Source organism: Muscardinus avellanarius (assembly GCF_963383645.1).
Source record: "Muscardinus avellanarius genome assembly, chromosome: 4".
NCBI classification, from domain to species: Eukaryota; Metazoa; Chordata; class Mammalia; order Rodentia; family Gliridae; genus Muscardinus; species Muscardinus avellanarius.
Window position 1 is genome coordinate 28,069,722 of NC_137789.1, and position 18,160 is coordinate 28,087,881.

Below are 18,160 nucleotides of genomic sequence, written 5' to 3' on the forward strand. Positions count from 1 at the left end.
GATGATATGTACATATCACTTTAGCTTCTTATATTAAAACATTAATTTTGATCATTCTATTTAACAATTCTTTCTTTCTTTCTTTCTTTCTTTCTTTCTTTCTTTCTTTCTTTCTTTCTTTTTTTTTTTTTTGGTGGTACTGGGGTTCCTGGAAGCCCTTCTCCCTCTGGGCTACACTCCCAGACCTATTTTATTTTTTTGAAACAGGGTCTCTTAGGCCAACGCGGCTGGCTTCGAACCTGCACGATCCTCCTGTCTCCACCTCCCAAGCACAGGGATTACAAGCGTGCGCCACCACGACCAGCTAACAATTATTTCTAATAAAACTGAATTAATTTTAAACTAATAAGCTCATATAATGTCAATATTCCACACACTTATAATAATCTCTATTCTCTACAATAAAGTTGATTTTTAAAAAATTTCTTAGGTCTTCCTCAATTTATTATTTTGCTCTATTAAAAATCTTTTAAGCAGAGCGTGGTGGCGCACACTTGTAATACCAGCATTTGGTAGGCTGAGACAGGAGGATCACAGTTTGTGGACAGTCTCAGCTAATGAGGCTTTTTGCAACTCAGTGAGACCCTGTTTCAAAATAAAGAATGGAAAATAGGGTTGGGAGTGTAGCTCGGAGGTAGAATACCCCTGGGTTCCATCCCCCAGTACTGCAAAAAAAAATATTTTATAGTTTAGAATGATTTATTATAATTATTAATGCTTTTATGATATTTACTAATGATTTTAATATCTATGAAAAGAGAATAAACAAAATACTCATTTTTTCTGATGAAAATATATATATATATATTGATTCAATTTGTTATGCATAGGGCAATAACTTGACACCAATAGTTTCTGACTTTTTCAGAGACATCTTGAATGCAAAGTTTTCAGATTCTTTTTTTCAATGATCTCAATTCACAAAACTACCAACTCTAAGTTATTTCTGTTTTATCTACAAACATGACCTCATTGCATAGATTTCAAGAATAAAATTCAAACCAGGCTTCTGTGAGTAGAAAGATTTTTTTTAAATTTATGTATATTTGTTTTTTAAAATATCTGATCACTGCCCAACCAACAACATACTGAAAAAAAATTCAAAGCACTTCACATCTCATCTAAATCTTTGCTTGATAGAATACAGAATGAAATTTTCAGGTCTAAGAATTTTTTTTACTTTAGTTACATTAGCCTTTTGATTAATATATTAATGCATTTGTTTGATGAAAGCGATAACCATAGTCAGTAACTCTGCTTTTAGATGTAATCAGTTGCATTAAAAACAAATTTGGGAGAATCACAATGTGGCTAACTTGAATATATATTTGATGAATTACACAAAAATTATTTTATTGTTTAAATCTCTGTTCTCCTTAAATGTATTTTATAATATTAAAAAAAATCACGACTTATTATAAATACTTGAAAAACTTAATATTTTTATATTTTATTTACTGAGTGTGATTAGATACTTTATTTTTCTCTGGTATTCAAACTCTTGACAGTGGGTAGAAGCAACATTAGATATTTCTAAAGATTTTACTAACTAAATGCTAATTTAATTCAAAAGCTCAATATGTAGCAATATTTACTTTAAAAATCATAACAAGTAGCTGAGTGCAGTGGTGCACACCTATAATTAGTGTATTTGGGAGGCTGAGAGAAGAGGATCACAGGTTTAAGACCAACAACTTAGAAAGATTCTCAGCACCCTTGCAAATTCTGCTTTCAAACAAAAAAATAAAATAATAAAGTAAAAAGGGCTGGGTGTAGACCGGAGATAGAATGTCTCTGTGTTTAACCCTTTATAAAACACACACACACACACACACACACACACACACACACACACACACACACGGGACAAAGAAGTGACTTTCAATTATAGCATAGTATTTTTGTGACATGTTGCATAATTCTTCAGTCAATAACACATCCTTCTTGGCTATACATCTTAAAATGAACACAGACAATATAGAGGAAACCTCTCAAAAGGTGGAGAGAGAAGAAAAAATAGATTCCCTGAGCAATGTCTATAGAATCAGAATATATTAACCTGAATGTAAAACGTCTGAACTATCATCATGAGTTACACAATTGACAAAGGATGATGGGCAGAGGCACTTATATATTAAGGTGATATACAGGGGGAAGAAACAGAATAAATTTTATGAGGTCTAGTCATGTGTTGGAATTAGCTTCTTTCAGTTTCATTTTGAAGCAACCTACATTTTTTTGTCAGCCTATGGATTTAGAAATAATTCAGCCACAAGGAAGAAGATAATATGATTTCAACCAGTGTTGTTATTTGTTCACTGCTTCACTTGATATATTTTCCATTTTTCCTTCAGGTACTTTGTTTTGTGCAACATGTATTCATTTAAATTGACGTTAAAGCTGGGTGTGGTGCCTGACGCTTGTAATCCCAGCATTTGGAAGGCTGAGAATGGAGGATTGTGGTTTGTGGACAGCCTCATCTACTTACTGAGACCCTCCGCAACTTAGTGAGACTCTGTTTCAAAAATAAAGAATAAAAAACAGGGCTGGGGGTGTATTTTGGAAGTAGAATGCCCCTGGGCTCCATCTCCAGCACCGCAAATAAATAAGTTAGAGTCATATCTGAGTAAAACAAACTAGTTAGAGCTTTCTTCTCTATTTCCTTACCTAACTGCTTCCTATGAAGCAATTTGGAAACTACTTTTATCATAGATATATAACTTTATGATAATTGAAGTCCTGACCTTAATTATTTTTAGAGAGTGGATGGAAAAGGAGTGGATCAAATATAAGGACAAAAATGGTAGTTTCATTAAAAGTGTTTCCTTTGTTATTACTATATTCAAAGGATTGCATTCTTATTCATTTTATCAAAACTTATTAACCTCAGCTTTTATTGCAGGAAGCATCTCATCTTTAATCAAGTGAATTTCCCCCCAAAAATGAAGTAGTTCCAAATGAGCTATTGTTTATGATAGAAAAAAATCTGAAGCCGGGCGTGGTGGCGCACGATTGTTATTCCAGCGTTCGGGAGGCTGAGACCTGGAGGACCACGGTTCGCGACAGCCTTAGCTACTTAGTGAGGTCCTCTGCAACTCAGTGAGACCCGGTTTCAAAATAAAGAATAAAAAATAGGGCAGGGGGTGTAACTTGGAGGTCATATACCCCTGGGTTCCATCCCCAGACCCTCAAAAAAAAAAAAAAAGCATTTTTAAAAAACTGCTGAAAATTCAAAGACAATAAATTTATTTTAACTTTTACTGCAAATGCAGATAAAATATATGTCCTGAAGAAATTAAAGAATATAGGTGATTGACCTTGGTTACTGATGTTTCAAATGTTATCTTTAAATAACATTTTCTAAATATTAAATAATATTTTAAATCCTAAGTAACATTTTCAAATATTAGCTTAAAATGTATTATTAAGGACATTGTCAAGTATTCAGAGAAATTGTTGCTATTTTATTGCTAGTCAAATTATTCACTTTTGTAGATTAGAGAAAATAAAAATAAGTTTTTTCAAACTCAAAGTAGATATTTTACCTATAAAATATATACAAGTTCTATTCTATGAATGTTCTGTTTTCAGTACATTTTCATCAGTTAAAATGACTTTGTATTTCAAATTATATAGTAATATTCACTTTCATTAACATTGGAAAGTTTATAAACAAAGTTCACATACATTTTAAAAACAGTTCCCAAATTAATCACATTATGAATAAAGAAATAAAATTATCATCTCTGAGTGCAGTTCTTATGCATAAGTATTCATTGTTTGTGTAAACATCCAATTGTATATTATGAGTTGTTTTGTGATTTCTTGTTTTTATTTAATATTGGCACTGATGTTTTCAATGTAACTGCAGTGGGTATAACATATTTCTTGGAACTTACTAACTGCACAAGTGGAATAACTATCAACACAAAATACAAATATTTTCCTTTTGCATCATACTATCATTTATCATTTTGTGCTTTTATTTTGTAAAAACAGTAGAGTTCCCATATACTTTGTTTTTCCTTTGGTTGTGCTGAGAATCCAACCCAGGCCTTGGACTTGTAAGGAATGCATTCTCCCACTGAGCTACAGCCCACAACTCCCATATATTCTTTTTTAATTTTTTTTTTTTTTTTTTTGCAATACTGGTAATGGAACCCAGGGGCATCCTACCTCTGAGCTACACCCCCAGCCCTATTTTTCATTCTTTATTTTGAAACAGAGTCTCACAAAGTTGCAAAGGGCCTCATTAAGTAGCTGAGGCTGTCCATGAACCATTATCCTCCTGTCTCAGCCTCTAAAATGCTGGAATCAAAACATGCCACCAAGACTGGCCCATATATTATTAACTAGCATACCTTAACATTAACGATTTAGGAAATCATAATTCAATCATCAAAACTAAAAAAATTACATTCATACATTTCTATTAGCTAAACTACAGGCTGCACTCAAATTATAATACTACCTTTTACTTCATCAATGTAATATTTTTATTATTATTTATAATATAGATAATATAATAAAATGGGAATAATAGAAAATTTAGAATTCAATATACAGAAAATCATTCACCACAAACCTCATTATTCTGTAAGTTCTGCTATTTTTATATTTTTTTCTATTTCTTAATTTAAAATAATTTCTTTCTGAAATGATGTTGTTTTATTTTTTGGTTTTTTGGTTTTTTTTTTTTTTTTTTTTTTTTGGTGGTACTGGGATTCCTGGAAACCCTTCTACCTCCGGACAACACTCCCAGACCTATTTTATATCTTTTATTTGGAAACAGGGTCTCTTAAACCAGCGCGGCTAGCTTTGAACCTGTGCGATCCTCCTGTCTCCGCCTCCCAAGTGCGGGGATTACAAGCGTTGTTATTTTTTTAATCTCAAGTTTTTATATGTACAAAAGATCGAACCCAGGGGCAGTCTACCACCAAGGTACACCACAGCCCTTCCTTTTTAAAAAAATTTCAAAACAGGGTCTAGCTAAATTACCACATGCTTGTCTTGAACCTGTGATATTCCTGTCTCAACTACCCAAAAACTGGGATTATAAGGCATGTACCACTGCGATGAACAAAATTTCATATGTGTGTATACTTTCTACTTTAAGCATTAATCAAATAAAATTTATAACAACAATGTTAAATATTTGCATCCATCAATGTTGCATATTGAGCTGGTAAAAATGCCACAAATATATGCACTTACAATTCTTATTAATTTAAGGTTAAATAATAATTCTGAAATTTTTAGCACAATCTCTATTATTATCATTATTATCATCATTATTTGTACTGGGGATTGAACTAAGGAGCCTTCTACCTCCAAGCTCCATCCCTAGCCATTTTTTATTTTGAAACAAGGTCTTACTAAATTGCTGAGATTCTCCCTAAATTATTGACAATGGCCTTGAATATGTAATCTTCTCATCTCAGCCTTTCAAGTACTCAGATTACAGTTGTACACCACCATACTCAGCACCCTATCTCTTTAAATTAAAAAAAATGTTCATTTTCTACTGCATTATGTTTTCTCTCATTTATTTTTTTTTTATTGGTGCATTGTAGTTATACAATGGATTACAAGATGGTAGAGGCATACATGCACACATCACTCATTTAGCCCTCCACCAATTCCACCCCGTTCCCTCCCCCTCTCTCCTCATGTTTGGTTTAGTGATTGGTATGTTTGTGAATATACATCATGTGCCTTAGGGAATTTCTATTTGTTTGTTTGTTTATTTTGTGGTACTGAGGATTGAACCCAGGGGCATTTTACCTCTGAGCTATATCCCCAGCCCTATTTCTTATTTTTTATTTTGAAATCAGGTCTCACTAAGTTGTAGAGGGCCTCACTAAGTAGCTGAGTCTGGCAGGGAACACACAGTCCTCCGGTTTCAGGCTCTCAAGTACTGGGATTACAAGCATGTGCCACCACACCCAGCTTCGTTTTAAATTTTTTTTAAGTTTTTACTTAAAATGTATATTTATTTTTGGATAAATGCTCATGGATTAGGGTTAAATAGAAGCATCAGTGTACTGGAAATCATATAAAAAAGGACCTGCTTATTACTATGTTATTAGCAAGTAACTTTAAAAAGCCACAGAAGTGGTATTAACTTTAGTTTTACATGTAAAATATGAATAATACTTGTAAAATACTTGTAAAATATGAATAATACTGACTTCAAAATTTGTTATGAAGATAAACAGTATAAAATTTCCTAGCACAAATACTTAACATCTATGCAGTGAAATTTAGCTCCCCTTCCAAGCTTTATGTCATGTATATTTATTTGTTTTGTTTTGGTTTTTACGGTACTGGGGATGGAACTCAGGGGCATTCTACCTCCGAGCTATCTCCCAGTCCTATTTCTTATTCTTTATTTTGAAACAGGGTCTCACTGAGTTGCAAAGGACCTCACTAAGTATCTGAGGCTATCAGAGAACTGTGATCCTCCTGTCTCAAACCTCTGAATTCTGGAATTACAAGAATGTGTCACCACACCCAGCTATGTCATGTATATTTAAATGAAGATACTTCCTTTTTCTGATTCTCCAAATGAAAAATATATTCATATATATACAATTTTATAAATGTATAAAATTAAAACATGTATTAAATAACTCTAAATTATTCTTTTTCTTCTCTTCTACAGAATTGCAGAGTAGCTCTTGTGGAAACCCAGGTGTTCCTCCCAAAGGTGTTTTATATGGTACAAGGTTCGATGTTGGAGACAAGATCCGCTACAGCTGTGTAACTGGATATATACTTGATGGCCACCCTCAACTCACCTGCATAGCCAATTCAGTTAATACAGCCTCATGGGATTTTCCTGTTCCTATCTGTAGAGGTAAACTTACTTATTTTGATAATCATTGAAAGTTCATTTATAGCAAATGAAATGAAATGAAGACACAAGTAAAGATATTTGAAAAATAGGTTTGGTGCTCACTCCTACAGAATCTGAATCATATCTTATACTGGATTACAAGCACAGAAAAATACAAAATACTTGCTAAGACAACACAATTTTAAAATGAGATAGTGAAATACTTCTCTATACACATATTTATAGGCACAAAATATAATCATACGTGTCTTCATATTTGTATTAGAAAACATATGGGGCTTATGGTATATTGAAATTTTAGGTTAAAAAAGAAATTATTTTTTTGAAGATTTAAAGAAGTTTATTAAAAAGATAGAAATACAGAAGATAGTTACAGCTTCATGTTACCCAAGGGTAACATGAGGGGGTGCTTCAAACGAAATCACCCAAAAGAAATTATTTTCTTTGAAAAATACTGACTAGATCTCTGAGAATATTTTAGGTAGAAACTTAGCATTAGTAGTTATGACATAAATAGTACCATATATTTTATTATTGGTGCTAGAAAGATTATTGTATTATTCAGAAAGTGTAATAATATACTAATGTGGACTACAGTTCAAAATACACCTGGAAAATAGATCATGTTGAACACTGGCCAAGGACATAGAAAAATCTTTCCCATAGAAATTCCGAAGATCAGTCCTGTTTGCTCTTTGGGCTTTCCTTCCTAATGAGTTGTACTTTGTTTATATTTGGGTATATGTTTAGTAACTCCTCTATGGCTGGGATACGCAAATGTCTCACTGCACGTCTAAAGTACTACCTTCCTTCCAACTATGTGGCTGCAAATGCATTCTGGTAGTAATCCATGGAAGTCAGGCACAGCTAACTCCTTATCCCAGGTTTGTCCATTCTGAGCATGTGAATTACCTTAGCAAATCATATCAACACTTTGAGTCGCATTTATCTCATTTAGTCAAGGAGAAAAAAAGTCTCTTCTATTTGACATAGGATGAAATAAGATAGCCTACACCTCCCACTTAGTAAAAATTTTGCCATATATTTGAATTCTTTCAATGTTGGGGACCTTTGCTGCTACTACTATTGCTACCGTCATTGTTGCTTCTTCTTTTGTTGCTATAATAGCTATGAGTACTGTTAGGAGCAGTTCTTTATTTCAACACCAAAAATGTCCTAAGACGTTTAGAAGCATTATCCATTTGAAATTTTACAATAGGAAAATAAAGTTCAGCTATGTAAAAATAATTGCACAAGATAATTTGTAAACATTAGAAACTATGACAGTCTGAGATTGTACTACTACCGTACCTGAACATAAACAAGTTTTTCTGCCAGTTTCATGAAGGGTGATAAAAAACAGGAGACTTCTAAGGTCCAAAATAAAGGGTAGTTTATTACTCAGAGCAGTACAAAGAGCTAGAGTTATCAGGACTTCTGCCAGATACATGAGCCCCAATTCTCACAGAATTATATGATAATTCTGACATACCCACCAATAAGTGCTATCATAGGAGAAAATAGCCTTGTGCTCAGGAACCTGAATCATTAATAATGGGTAGGGGGCACACCCACTTTATTTTTTCTCTGGGGGAGCCCCTATCTCCATCTTGTAAGGCTAAAAACAATATTGTCATTTGTTCTGGTGGAAGATACTTTCTTAAAAAAAATATTCTCCTAGTCTAATTTCTATACAGTTGTCATGGAAAAGATAATCTTGTTGGAAGAAAAGAAATAATAGTTAAAAATCTCTGCTCACAAGATATGCACAAACATGAGACTCCAGGGAGAAATGTCTCCTGAGAATGGTAGGGAGGCCAGCTTTGAACCATTCTCTCTAGTTTCAAAGCCTTAGCTTGTTAACATTTTGACACTTCACAAAAATAGTTTCCATCTCTCAAAACTATTTTATTAGCCAGGTGTGGTGGCGCACTCTTGTAATCCCAGCATTTGGGAGACTGAGACCGGAGAATCAGGGTTCATGGTCAACCTCAGCTACTTAGTGAGGCCCTCTGCAACTTAATGAGACCCTGTTTCAAAATTAAGAATAAAAAATAAACAAGGGGTATAGCTCGGAGATCAAATGCCCCTGGTTTCCATCTCCACACCTGAAAAAAACTATTTTATTATAATGCACAGAAACATGATATTATCTGTAAATCAACAAAAAGACAATCACTTTTTAAAAACCATTAAAACCCCCAACTCAGAAAGACATGAAAATACTTAAAACTAAATATTTTAAAATGAGTTAAAATACTTTAAAAACAAGAAGGATTTTAAGAGATTTCAATTAAGCATTCTCAATATTACCTAAAAATTAATCTCTGTTATGGGGCTCCTTTTTCTCCATCTCAATTTAGATAATAGCTTTTTGGAATCAGAGAGACTTATTCTAAATACTGATTCTGCCGCTTATTGACTAGAACCTTTGAAATAAATTACTTTGTTTTGGAAATTACCTCCATAGGTAGAGTGGGATGGAGAAAGAAACATAAATACAAAAATCAAAATAGTGTTAAAGTTTAATGTACTAGTACACTAACTTATTATTTAGTTAGCTCTATCATTCCACTTTTTCTTAATAACTATTACCATATTCTCTCTCCAGAAAAAGATATATGGTCAACAAAGACTAATTTGTAATGGGTAATAAATATGGAATAACTTTCTGTCCAAGCCTAAACTTAGAACCAAAACTTCTACTGTTTTGTTGCAGTTCTTGTTTTAGTTCAGGGTTAAACTCTGTTGCCAGACCTTGCACCCTACTTCTTTACCCCTCATTTCCAAGTCCCTGCAGGCTTATTTCCTTTGACTTTCACTGTAACCTCTGTGGTTTTTCATCTATCAAAAATGTGGCTCCCTCTGAGTTTGGAAAGGCTGCGTGCTTCACTTCAGTCTGCCAAGCTTACCTTTTCTTCTCAGCAATAATACTAATGAATGCATTTACCATTGGAATGTACTTATTCAAAGCCCACTCTGTGAAAAGCAGTGTTTCGTGTACTGGGCCTCAAAAAGATTGATTAAGAAATTATTCCTGCATTTGAGAACCCATGGTCCAGTGGGGCAGGTTGTAATGGAATCAAGTAATTACAATAATGTGTGATAATTGCTTTCCTGGCAGAATGTGTAGAGTCCACCAGGCAGCTTGATAAGGAAGGCATTAACATCTCCCAATCCAGTGAATGGAAGTTCAGCTAGGGACAGTGCTTTAAGGGAAGGTTTCATGGAATATTGCTAAATATACAAACTATATGGAGCAAGAACATTTGGAATGAGGCACTAATTCATGTAGAAAGTACAAATTTTCCTCTCCAACCGCAAAGGTAGTTCTCATGTGTTACTAATATTCACAGGCTAATGGTAGATTCTAAGTCATACTTCATAGAGCACATGATCTAATTTTCTAAGATGCAATTTATCTCCCACTAACCATTTTTTAAATTAAAGAATAGAGGACTAGTGTCTTTGCAGCGTACATCATTGTCATTCTGCTCAAAGGAAAAGATGGGAGACTACTTAGTCTGTTCTTTTCTTTTTCAGATCTTTGCCATTTGATATCATACTGATTCTTTAATTTATAACTTTGCAGGGGGCTGATAACTCTGTAATGATCTGCTTATTGCTTCCCCTGGAGTCTGCATAGCATCTCTCCTGGGTGAAACCTTTGCTTTAAGAGAGTTTTTTGATGCTTCATAACAATGATAGTTTAATTAAGAAAAAATGAATGCCACATCAACCTAGAGGGTATGGTACAAGGGTTTTTGTGTTTGTTCATAGGCAAGATGAGTTTTATCAACACCATCTGCCAGTATTTGTAAAAGGCAACTAACTATCTGCTACTGGGCTAAGCAATATCCTATAAACCATGAAGCCTGATGCGTGTCCTCTAAATCTGGAATTAAAGTACCCAGAGCACTTGACTTTTCTGTGCCCCAACTTTTGGTAGACACTCCCATGACATTTATTCCCACTGAGCTTTGATAGAGCCTGAGAGTTCTTCTCCACCCTGTGTGCCCCACACTTCTGACTAATTAAGAGCTGTTGGCAGACAGAGCAAACTGGTTATGCTGTTCCTAGATTAGAGCTTCTAAAACCATCATAGTCTGTATTCAGAATGGAAATTTGTCCATAGGATTTCTCAATTTGTTTTTTTTTTAAATTTTGTACTGGTTAATGTAGTCATACAGCTTAATGAAGTACAAGATGATAGAGGCATACATGCACACAACACTCATTTACTCTTCCCCAATTCCCACCCCATTTTCTCTCCCCTCCCTCCTTTACATGCATGGTTTCATGATTGGTATGTTTATGAATCGACCTTGTGTACATTAGGAAATGTCCCTCTTCCCCCTCCCATCCCCTTCAGTTATGTCGCCTTATTTGTTTATCTATAGTTTTTCCTTCTTCATCTAGAGTTTCTCCTATGGCCTTTTACTTCCTAGTTTCCACACTGAGGGGGAGCCTCCAATACTTTACTTTTTGTGACTGACTAATCTTAGAGTATTGGAATTTTTATGTACACACACCAGGGCAAACTGAAAAAAAGTGTTTTTCAGAGAGATATACAAATTACAATGTTATATGTGAATCTTAACCTCAGTGTGAAAGGTTTTGTTTAAACAGTTTGATGTAAGAATAAATGTAAACCTGGCATGGTGGTGCTGGTGATATATGTCTGTAATCCCAGTACTTGGGAGGTTGAGACAAGAGTATCACAGGTTTGAGGTCAGGACACTGTAACTTAGCCAGACCCTGTTTTCAAAGAAAATAGAAACAAAGAAGAGCTGGTGATATAGTTCAAAAGTAGAATGCTCTTGGGTTCAACCCACAGTAGCATGCGCGCACACACACACAAACACACACACACGCATGTATGTATTAAGATTTTAATATTTAAGAAATCAATCACTGATAATTTAATGTATTAATAATCATTAAGTTTAAAGAAAATTTATATGGGTATTGTTTTGATGATATGAGTATATTTTCATAGTCAAACGTAAATATCTAAGAACTAACATGAGTGTTCAGATACCTTAGCTCTAGTTATGCTCTAAAGGGTTAATGAATCCATCCAGGAATGGTTGCACATCTTGTAAGCTCAATATTTGGGAGAGTAAGACAGAAAGATAACAGGTTTGAGGACAGCTGAGCAATGTGGCAATACTCTCTGCAACCTAGAGAGACCCTGTTTCAAAATACAGAATAAAAATATCTTGGGATGTAGCTCAGAGGTAGAAAGCCCTTGGATTCAATCCCCAGTATCATCAGTATATTGCCCCAGAGTCCAATTTTCTTTACTGTAATATCACTTTTTAAAAATATTTTTGGTAGCTCAAATAGAGTTATTAATTTTTTTTGATAAAGAAAATCTTGAAAACTGCTTTGTTTTCTTTTTTCTTAAACCTACTCCCAAAGAAGAGAATGTGTTATTGTAATTCCATGAATCACAGAGAGAATCGTGTTAGTGGCAAACTGTTTCATGCCAAAGAAAAAATAATTCAAGTGCACTGTTGAATATCAGAAGGTCATTAGTCATATATTAAGAATTCTTTCAGAGGACTGGGGTATTGATATTTTGATATGGTTGATGATCAAACATGTTATTTTAAGTATTATTTCAGAAAATATTTTAGCACAGACTTTGAGTTTTGCCACCCTCCTTCCCTATTATTATCGGAGCCATATTATTTGAGGACATTTTACTTCCATTTCACCTAAAAGGATCTAGTCTTTTAATGTTACTAGTAATATTTGATAGTAATGAGGAAAACATTTTGTTTTGCTTTTGAACGAACTAGCATGTTAAGCATGTATAATTTGGTAAAATGGTTATCTTATCACCTGAAATCCTGACAGAAAAATCCTAATGATACCTGGACATAAAGAAAAACTGACAAGGATCCCAGGTCAGTTACTGCTTCTTCATTACTCTCTGGAAATACAGGTTACTCAATTAATAACCGGGCCAACATTTGCCCTCAGAAGTATCCTCACCTTATTTTGAAAGTATATTTGTATGATAAAATGATGCAAATGTACTGGTATTATTGCTTTAAAAACATCTGGGATGATGGAGTAAAGAACTTGTCTTTAGGACACAAGGTCTACAAATTCATTAATCTTTCTGATTGTGTAGTTCTTTATGTCCAAAATATACTGAAACTTTAAAATATTAGAGATATTGGATATTTGTACTACTTGTGCAATGCTTAGTATATAGAAGCTGCTCAAAAATTACTAATTTTCTCCAAATATATAAAAGTTCAAGAATTTAAAAAATATACCAAAATAATAACTACAAATTATTGTATTATAAATGTGGTTAGCATATGTAAATGTATGTATTGACAGTTGAACATTTGCCTAAGGCTTTGGTGTAATTGAGAATGTTTTATTCTAAAAATAAGAAGAGAGCTCTGGAAAGAATAGACCATATACTAATAAAAGCTTTGCTCTGCTTTACATCTCTGATACCAAGAAGATAAAGAAACTTAATCCAGATATTAACTTTTTCAAACCACAGGTTTCTCATCTGAGTAACAGGGGTAGTCCTGTCTACTTTATTGTATTAAGATGAGGATTAAGTCAGTGTATGTAAACTACTTACTTCAAGTATTCACACATAGTAATTATTATCTATTATATCTTTGTTATAATCTAAATAGAAAATATATGCTATCATTTATTTCTAAAGATATGTTTTGAATGTGATAATAACACTAATACATGGGTTATATGAAAATTAATAGCACCAGAGAATGTTATATCCAGGTTCTAATATTTTACATACAGTAGAATTAATTTTTTCAGAGGTATAATAATTAAGAGAAACTTGAAGCCCAAGTTAGCCTAATAAATTAGGTTGTAATCAGCAGGTCATATACATTATTGGTTAAAAAAATATGTTTTCCAAGGGTAAAATGCATTTTTCAGTTAATCATTTTTGGAAGTTATATAATTTGGAAGTTATATGTTATATAATATGTATAATGATATAATGCATTTCCACCATTTTACGCAAAAAGATAGAATGATACACCTGTGCAAGCAATATGTGCTAGCCTTCCATATGTTGTCTCCACTCAGAGGAGAAAACTGGGCTTCCTGCTCTTTCTGGCTAACCATCCTGGGCTCCACTGCTGCAGTAGTCGTCCATTTCTTAGCATCCCCTTCATGTATCATTTTCCCTGTTTTGTGTTTGTAAGTTGTGTCTTCCTCCATTGAGGAAGTCATTTACATTTTTTTCAATCACATGTATGAAAACACAAACATTTTTGTGGGTTTACTTTGTTGTTTCTTCATTCATGACTTTTAACTGAATCCATTTATTTTGACACTAAAGAGATAAACATTAGATCTGCATATTTTAATATTATATTTTATAATAATGTATTATTAATTAAGAGGATTTGTTTCTTAGAGGAGTATTTTCTACTTCTTTCTTTTTCTGTGAACTTCCTAGAAAAATGCTAAAAATATGTTTTTAAAACCAAAGGCAAAAGTCAGTTTCTTTACGGGAACTATACTTTAACAATTATTTATGCCAAGTCTGTGTAACTTTGAGCCTTATGCATCTATGGAGATTTTGTTCATTTTGGAGGTTGATTTATTTGCTTTAACACATAAGAATTTAAAAGCAAGTTTTATAAATGCGATATCCAGAATGTTTAGAGAATTTTTGTTTTTGAAGAAATTACAGAAAACATTTAATAAAATTTTTCCCCAAATAAAAACAAAATTTATAAACATTTAACTATATTCATTTCTAATATAAATCTATGTTCCACAATATTTAGAAAAAAACCTTATTATTTTGATGTACACAAAATATTCATATGATTATACAGGCCCATTGCTTAAGGAAACAATGATTGAGCAAGCTTAGCCAAAAATATATTGACAGCTTTGGAATCCCCTGTAGTAAAATAGACTGTTCAACGAGTGATAAGGACCTTGAAATGCAATCATCTAACTTCCTGCCAGTACAGAAACTCAGTGAACCACAAAGAAGACCATCTGGTATTCTGTTTGTCTTTATAAAGCCACCACTCCAAATTTAGGTGAAATAATTGAGGATAAATTAAAGGAAGAAGGAGAATGATAGACACCAGACATTGTATAATGCTATGTGACACACATTTTAGTGAACTAACTGCATGAAAAATGTCTTACTTTTTTTTATCAAACATAGCAAATAATGCCAGTTAGAATGGCAATCATCAAGAATACAATTATCCAGGTTAAATGGTGTGTGCTTGTAAACCCAGTACTTAAGAGGCTGAGACAGGAAGATTGCAGGCTCAAAAGATGGCTTCTGCAACTTTGTGAGACCTTGCGTGAAAGTGAAAAAAAAAAAAAAAGGACTCTGAGTATAGCTCAGAGGTAGAGTGGCCTCTAGGTTCAATCTCTAGTAAATAAATAAATACATTATTTAATTAATAATAATAAATAATAATAATTATAATAATAAATGCCAGCTAGGATGTTGTAAAATAAGAACTCTTACACACTACTGAGGGAGATTATAAATTAGTACAACTACTATGAAAATTAGTATGGATGTTCCTAAAAAGACTTTAAATAAAATCACAGTATGAATTAGCTACACTTCTCCTTGCCTTGCCTTGATACATATTTTAAAGAAATAAGGTCAGAATAGTATAGTGATACGTGCATATTCATTTTATAGTCACATAATTCACAATAGTCAAATTATGGAACCAACCTAGCTGTCCATCAACAGATGAATGGATAAAAAAAACCCTGTGGTTTATACACACAATGGAATTTTACTCAGCCATAAAGACAAACATTTGCAGAAAAAAAATGGATGGAAGTAGAGATTATTATGGTAAGTGAGATCAGCCAGTCTGAGTCGAGGGCCATATATTTTCTCTCATATGTGTAAGTTAGAAAAGAGGAAACAAAAATGACCTCAGATAATGAGTAGAGAAAAAAGACCAGTACAGTTGTGTAAAAGGCTTGGGAGAGAGAGGTGGGGGGGAGTAAAAGGAGGGATGGTGAAGGGAACATTCCAAATAACACTATGCCCTTATATGAAAGTGTCACTACCAATCTCCCTAACACACACAGGGGGAAGGAGGAGGAAAGGAATGGGAACTAAAGAGAAACATAGCAAGTGCTATGTGTGTGTGTATGTTCGTATCACTTTGAATTTCTCTATGAAATGTCATGACAGTATACCAATAAAAGTATATTCTAAAAATAATTTTATAGAGTTCATCTGGGAAGTATACTTTATACAGTTTTGATCTTGGACTATTTTTTTCTGTGCAGTTTTATTGGTTGGCTGCTAATTGATAAAATTACATAAAGAATGTATGAGTTTTAAGGCATTTGCTGATGAGCTGAATTCCATACAGTTAAGAATAAAGGACAAAAATCTAAAAATCTTAAAACTTAGGTGACTTCAAAAATTCTATTTTTGAATGTACATCATGTATATTAGGGAATTTCTCCCTCCCCCACTCCCATCACCCTAGATAGGCCTTCTATTTGCTTATCTATGGATTTTCCTCCTTCATCTAGAGTTCCTGCTATGATTCTCTTTCTCCCTAGCTTCCACATGTTAGGGAGAACATTCAATTTCTTACCTTTTGTGCCTGACTAATCTCACTAAGTATAATGTTCTCCAGTTCCACCCATTTTCCTGTAAATGTTGTAATTTTATTCTTCTTTATGGCTGACTAAATTTCTATTATGTATATATCTCATAATTTTGTAATCCATTCATCTCTTGAGGAACATCTTGGTTGCATTCACAAACATATTAAAGTCAATCACTAAGCCAAACATGAGAAGGAGGGAGCGGGAGAGAATGGGGTGGGAATTTGGGAAGGGCTAAATGAGTGATGTGTGCATGTATGCCTCTGCCATCTTGTACTTCATTAAAATATATGACTACAATGCACCAATACAATTTTTTAAAAACTATTTTAGTCTACTGACTAAAGTGCTTAAAATCTAAAATCTTATAATATTCACTTTTCTTAGATTATTTTTTCAATTCCAAATCTGATGTAAAAAACATATTTTATACTACATGTTATAATAGATTTAAAACTGAATATATATATATATATATATATATATATATATATATATATATATATATATAATTCTATAGGAAGGTTTAAGAAAAAGTAATTTATACAATTTTGTCCCTGATTTTATACATTAATTTTTTTTATCTTGCCAATGTTTGCATTTACTGCTTCATATATTTGTTAAAGTTACCACACTATTTAAACTAAGTTAAGATATTAAGGCCATTTAATATATAATTGCATTAAATTTACAACTAACTTTAAAAATAAGTACTGTCAAAAGCATAGCATGTACATTAAATAACATAAATTAAGTTCAAATAAAAGAACTTATTAAGAGACAATACCAGAAGATTAAGATGATAACAAAAGCAGGGTTAACATAATAAATTCAAGCTCTGCGTTATTATATACTTCTTGAAATAAATACTAAATTTAGCTTTCAGTGATTTAACGGTCTCAACCATTCTGGAAAACATGATTAGTTAATAGTCTCACAAAGTTAAAAAAAAATTGAAAAGTGTCTTTTGCAATAAATCAGAAAGAAATTACAGGATAATTTAATGATCTACATCCTCTACAATATTAGTAAAAAAAGCTTTGGAAACGATATTCCCAAGGGCTATATCACATCTTTTTAATTATATAAAAATGTGGTCTTGATATTAAAAACATCAGGAACTATATTCATAGAACGAATATAATTTTTAAAGCATGCATACCTAATATCACTGGCTAAATAAGTAAAATACAATCCCACTGTCAAAATTTAGTTCTGATCCAATTTTTGCATGTTTACAAATTTGAACCTCCTTGCTTATAAATCTCAAATTTTGTCTGCAAATTAATTATATAACATCAAAAGCAAAAACATGTTTCTGCATTAATATGCTATTATTTTTTCTTTTTAATCATCTAATGGATGTTTAATGTCAAAAATTAATTTTATATCCACATCTTATACAGAAAATTCATTGTGATTATAGTAATAAAAATTTTATGCTTAGGACTTATATATAGCTCCTCATTTATAAATACAGATATTTTCATAATATTAATATCCTGCCTTGGTGAAATTATTTTAATTGCATTTCTTTTAGCTTTTTTTTAAACTTTTTAATTGCAGTACTGCAGATGGAACCCAGGGACATTCTGCTTCTGACATATACTCCCAGCCCTATTATTTAACTTTTTGTTTTGAAACAAGGTCTCATTGAATTGCAAA

At 32.7% G+C, this 18,160-nt stretch overlaps 1 protein-coding gene across 3 annotated transcripts in view; it reads left to right on the plus strand.

The window, feature by feature from the left end:
- The window catches only part of CSMD3 (CUB and Sushi multiple domains 3), a gene marked incomplete at both ends in the record, with an annotated part of 1,156,743 nt that overhangs the window by 226,866 nt on the left and 911,717 nt on the right, over positions 1–18,160 (plus strand). For all 3 annotated transcript variants that reach the window (XM_080694904.1, XM_080694905.1, XM_080694906.1), the window contains one exon: positions 6,665–6,859. In XM_080694904.1, the coding sequence (XP_080551030.1) occupies positions 6,665–6,859 (195 nt within the window). The remainder of the gene's footprint in view (positions 1–6,664; positions 6,860–18,160) is intronic.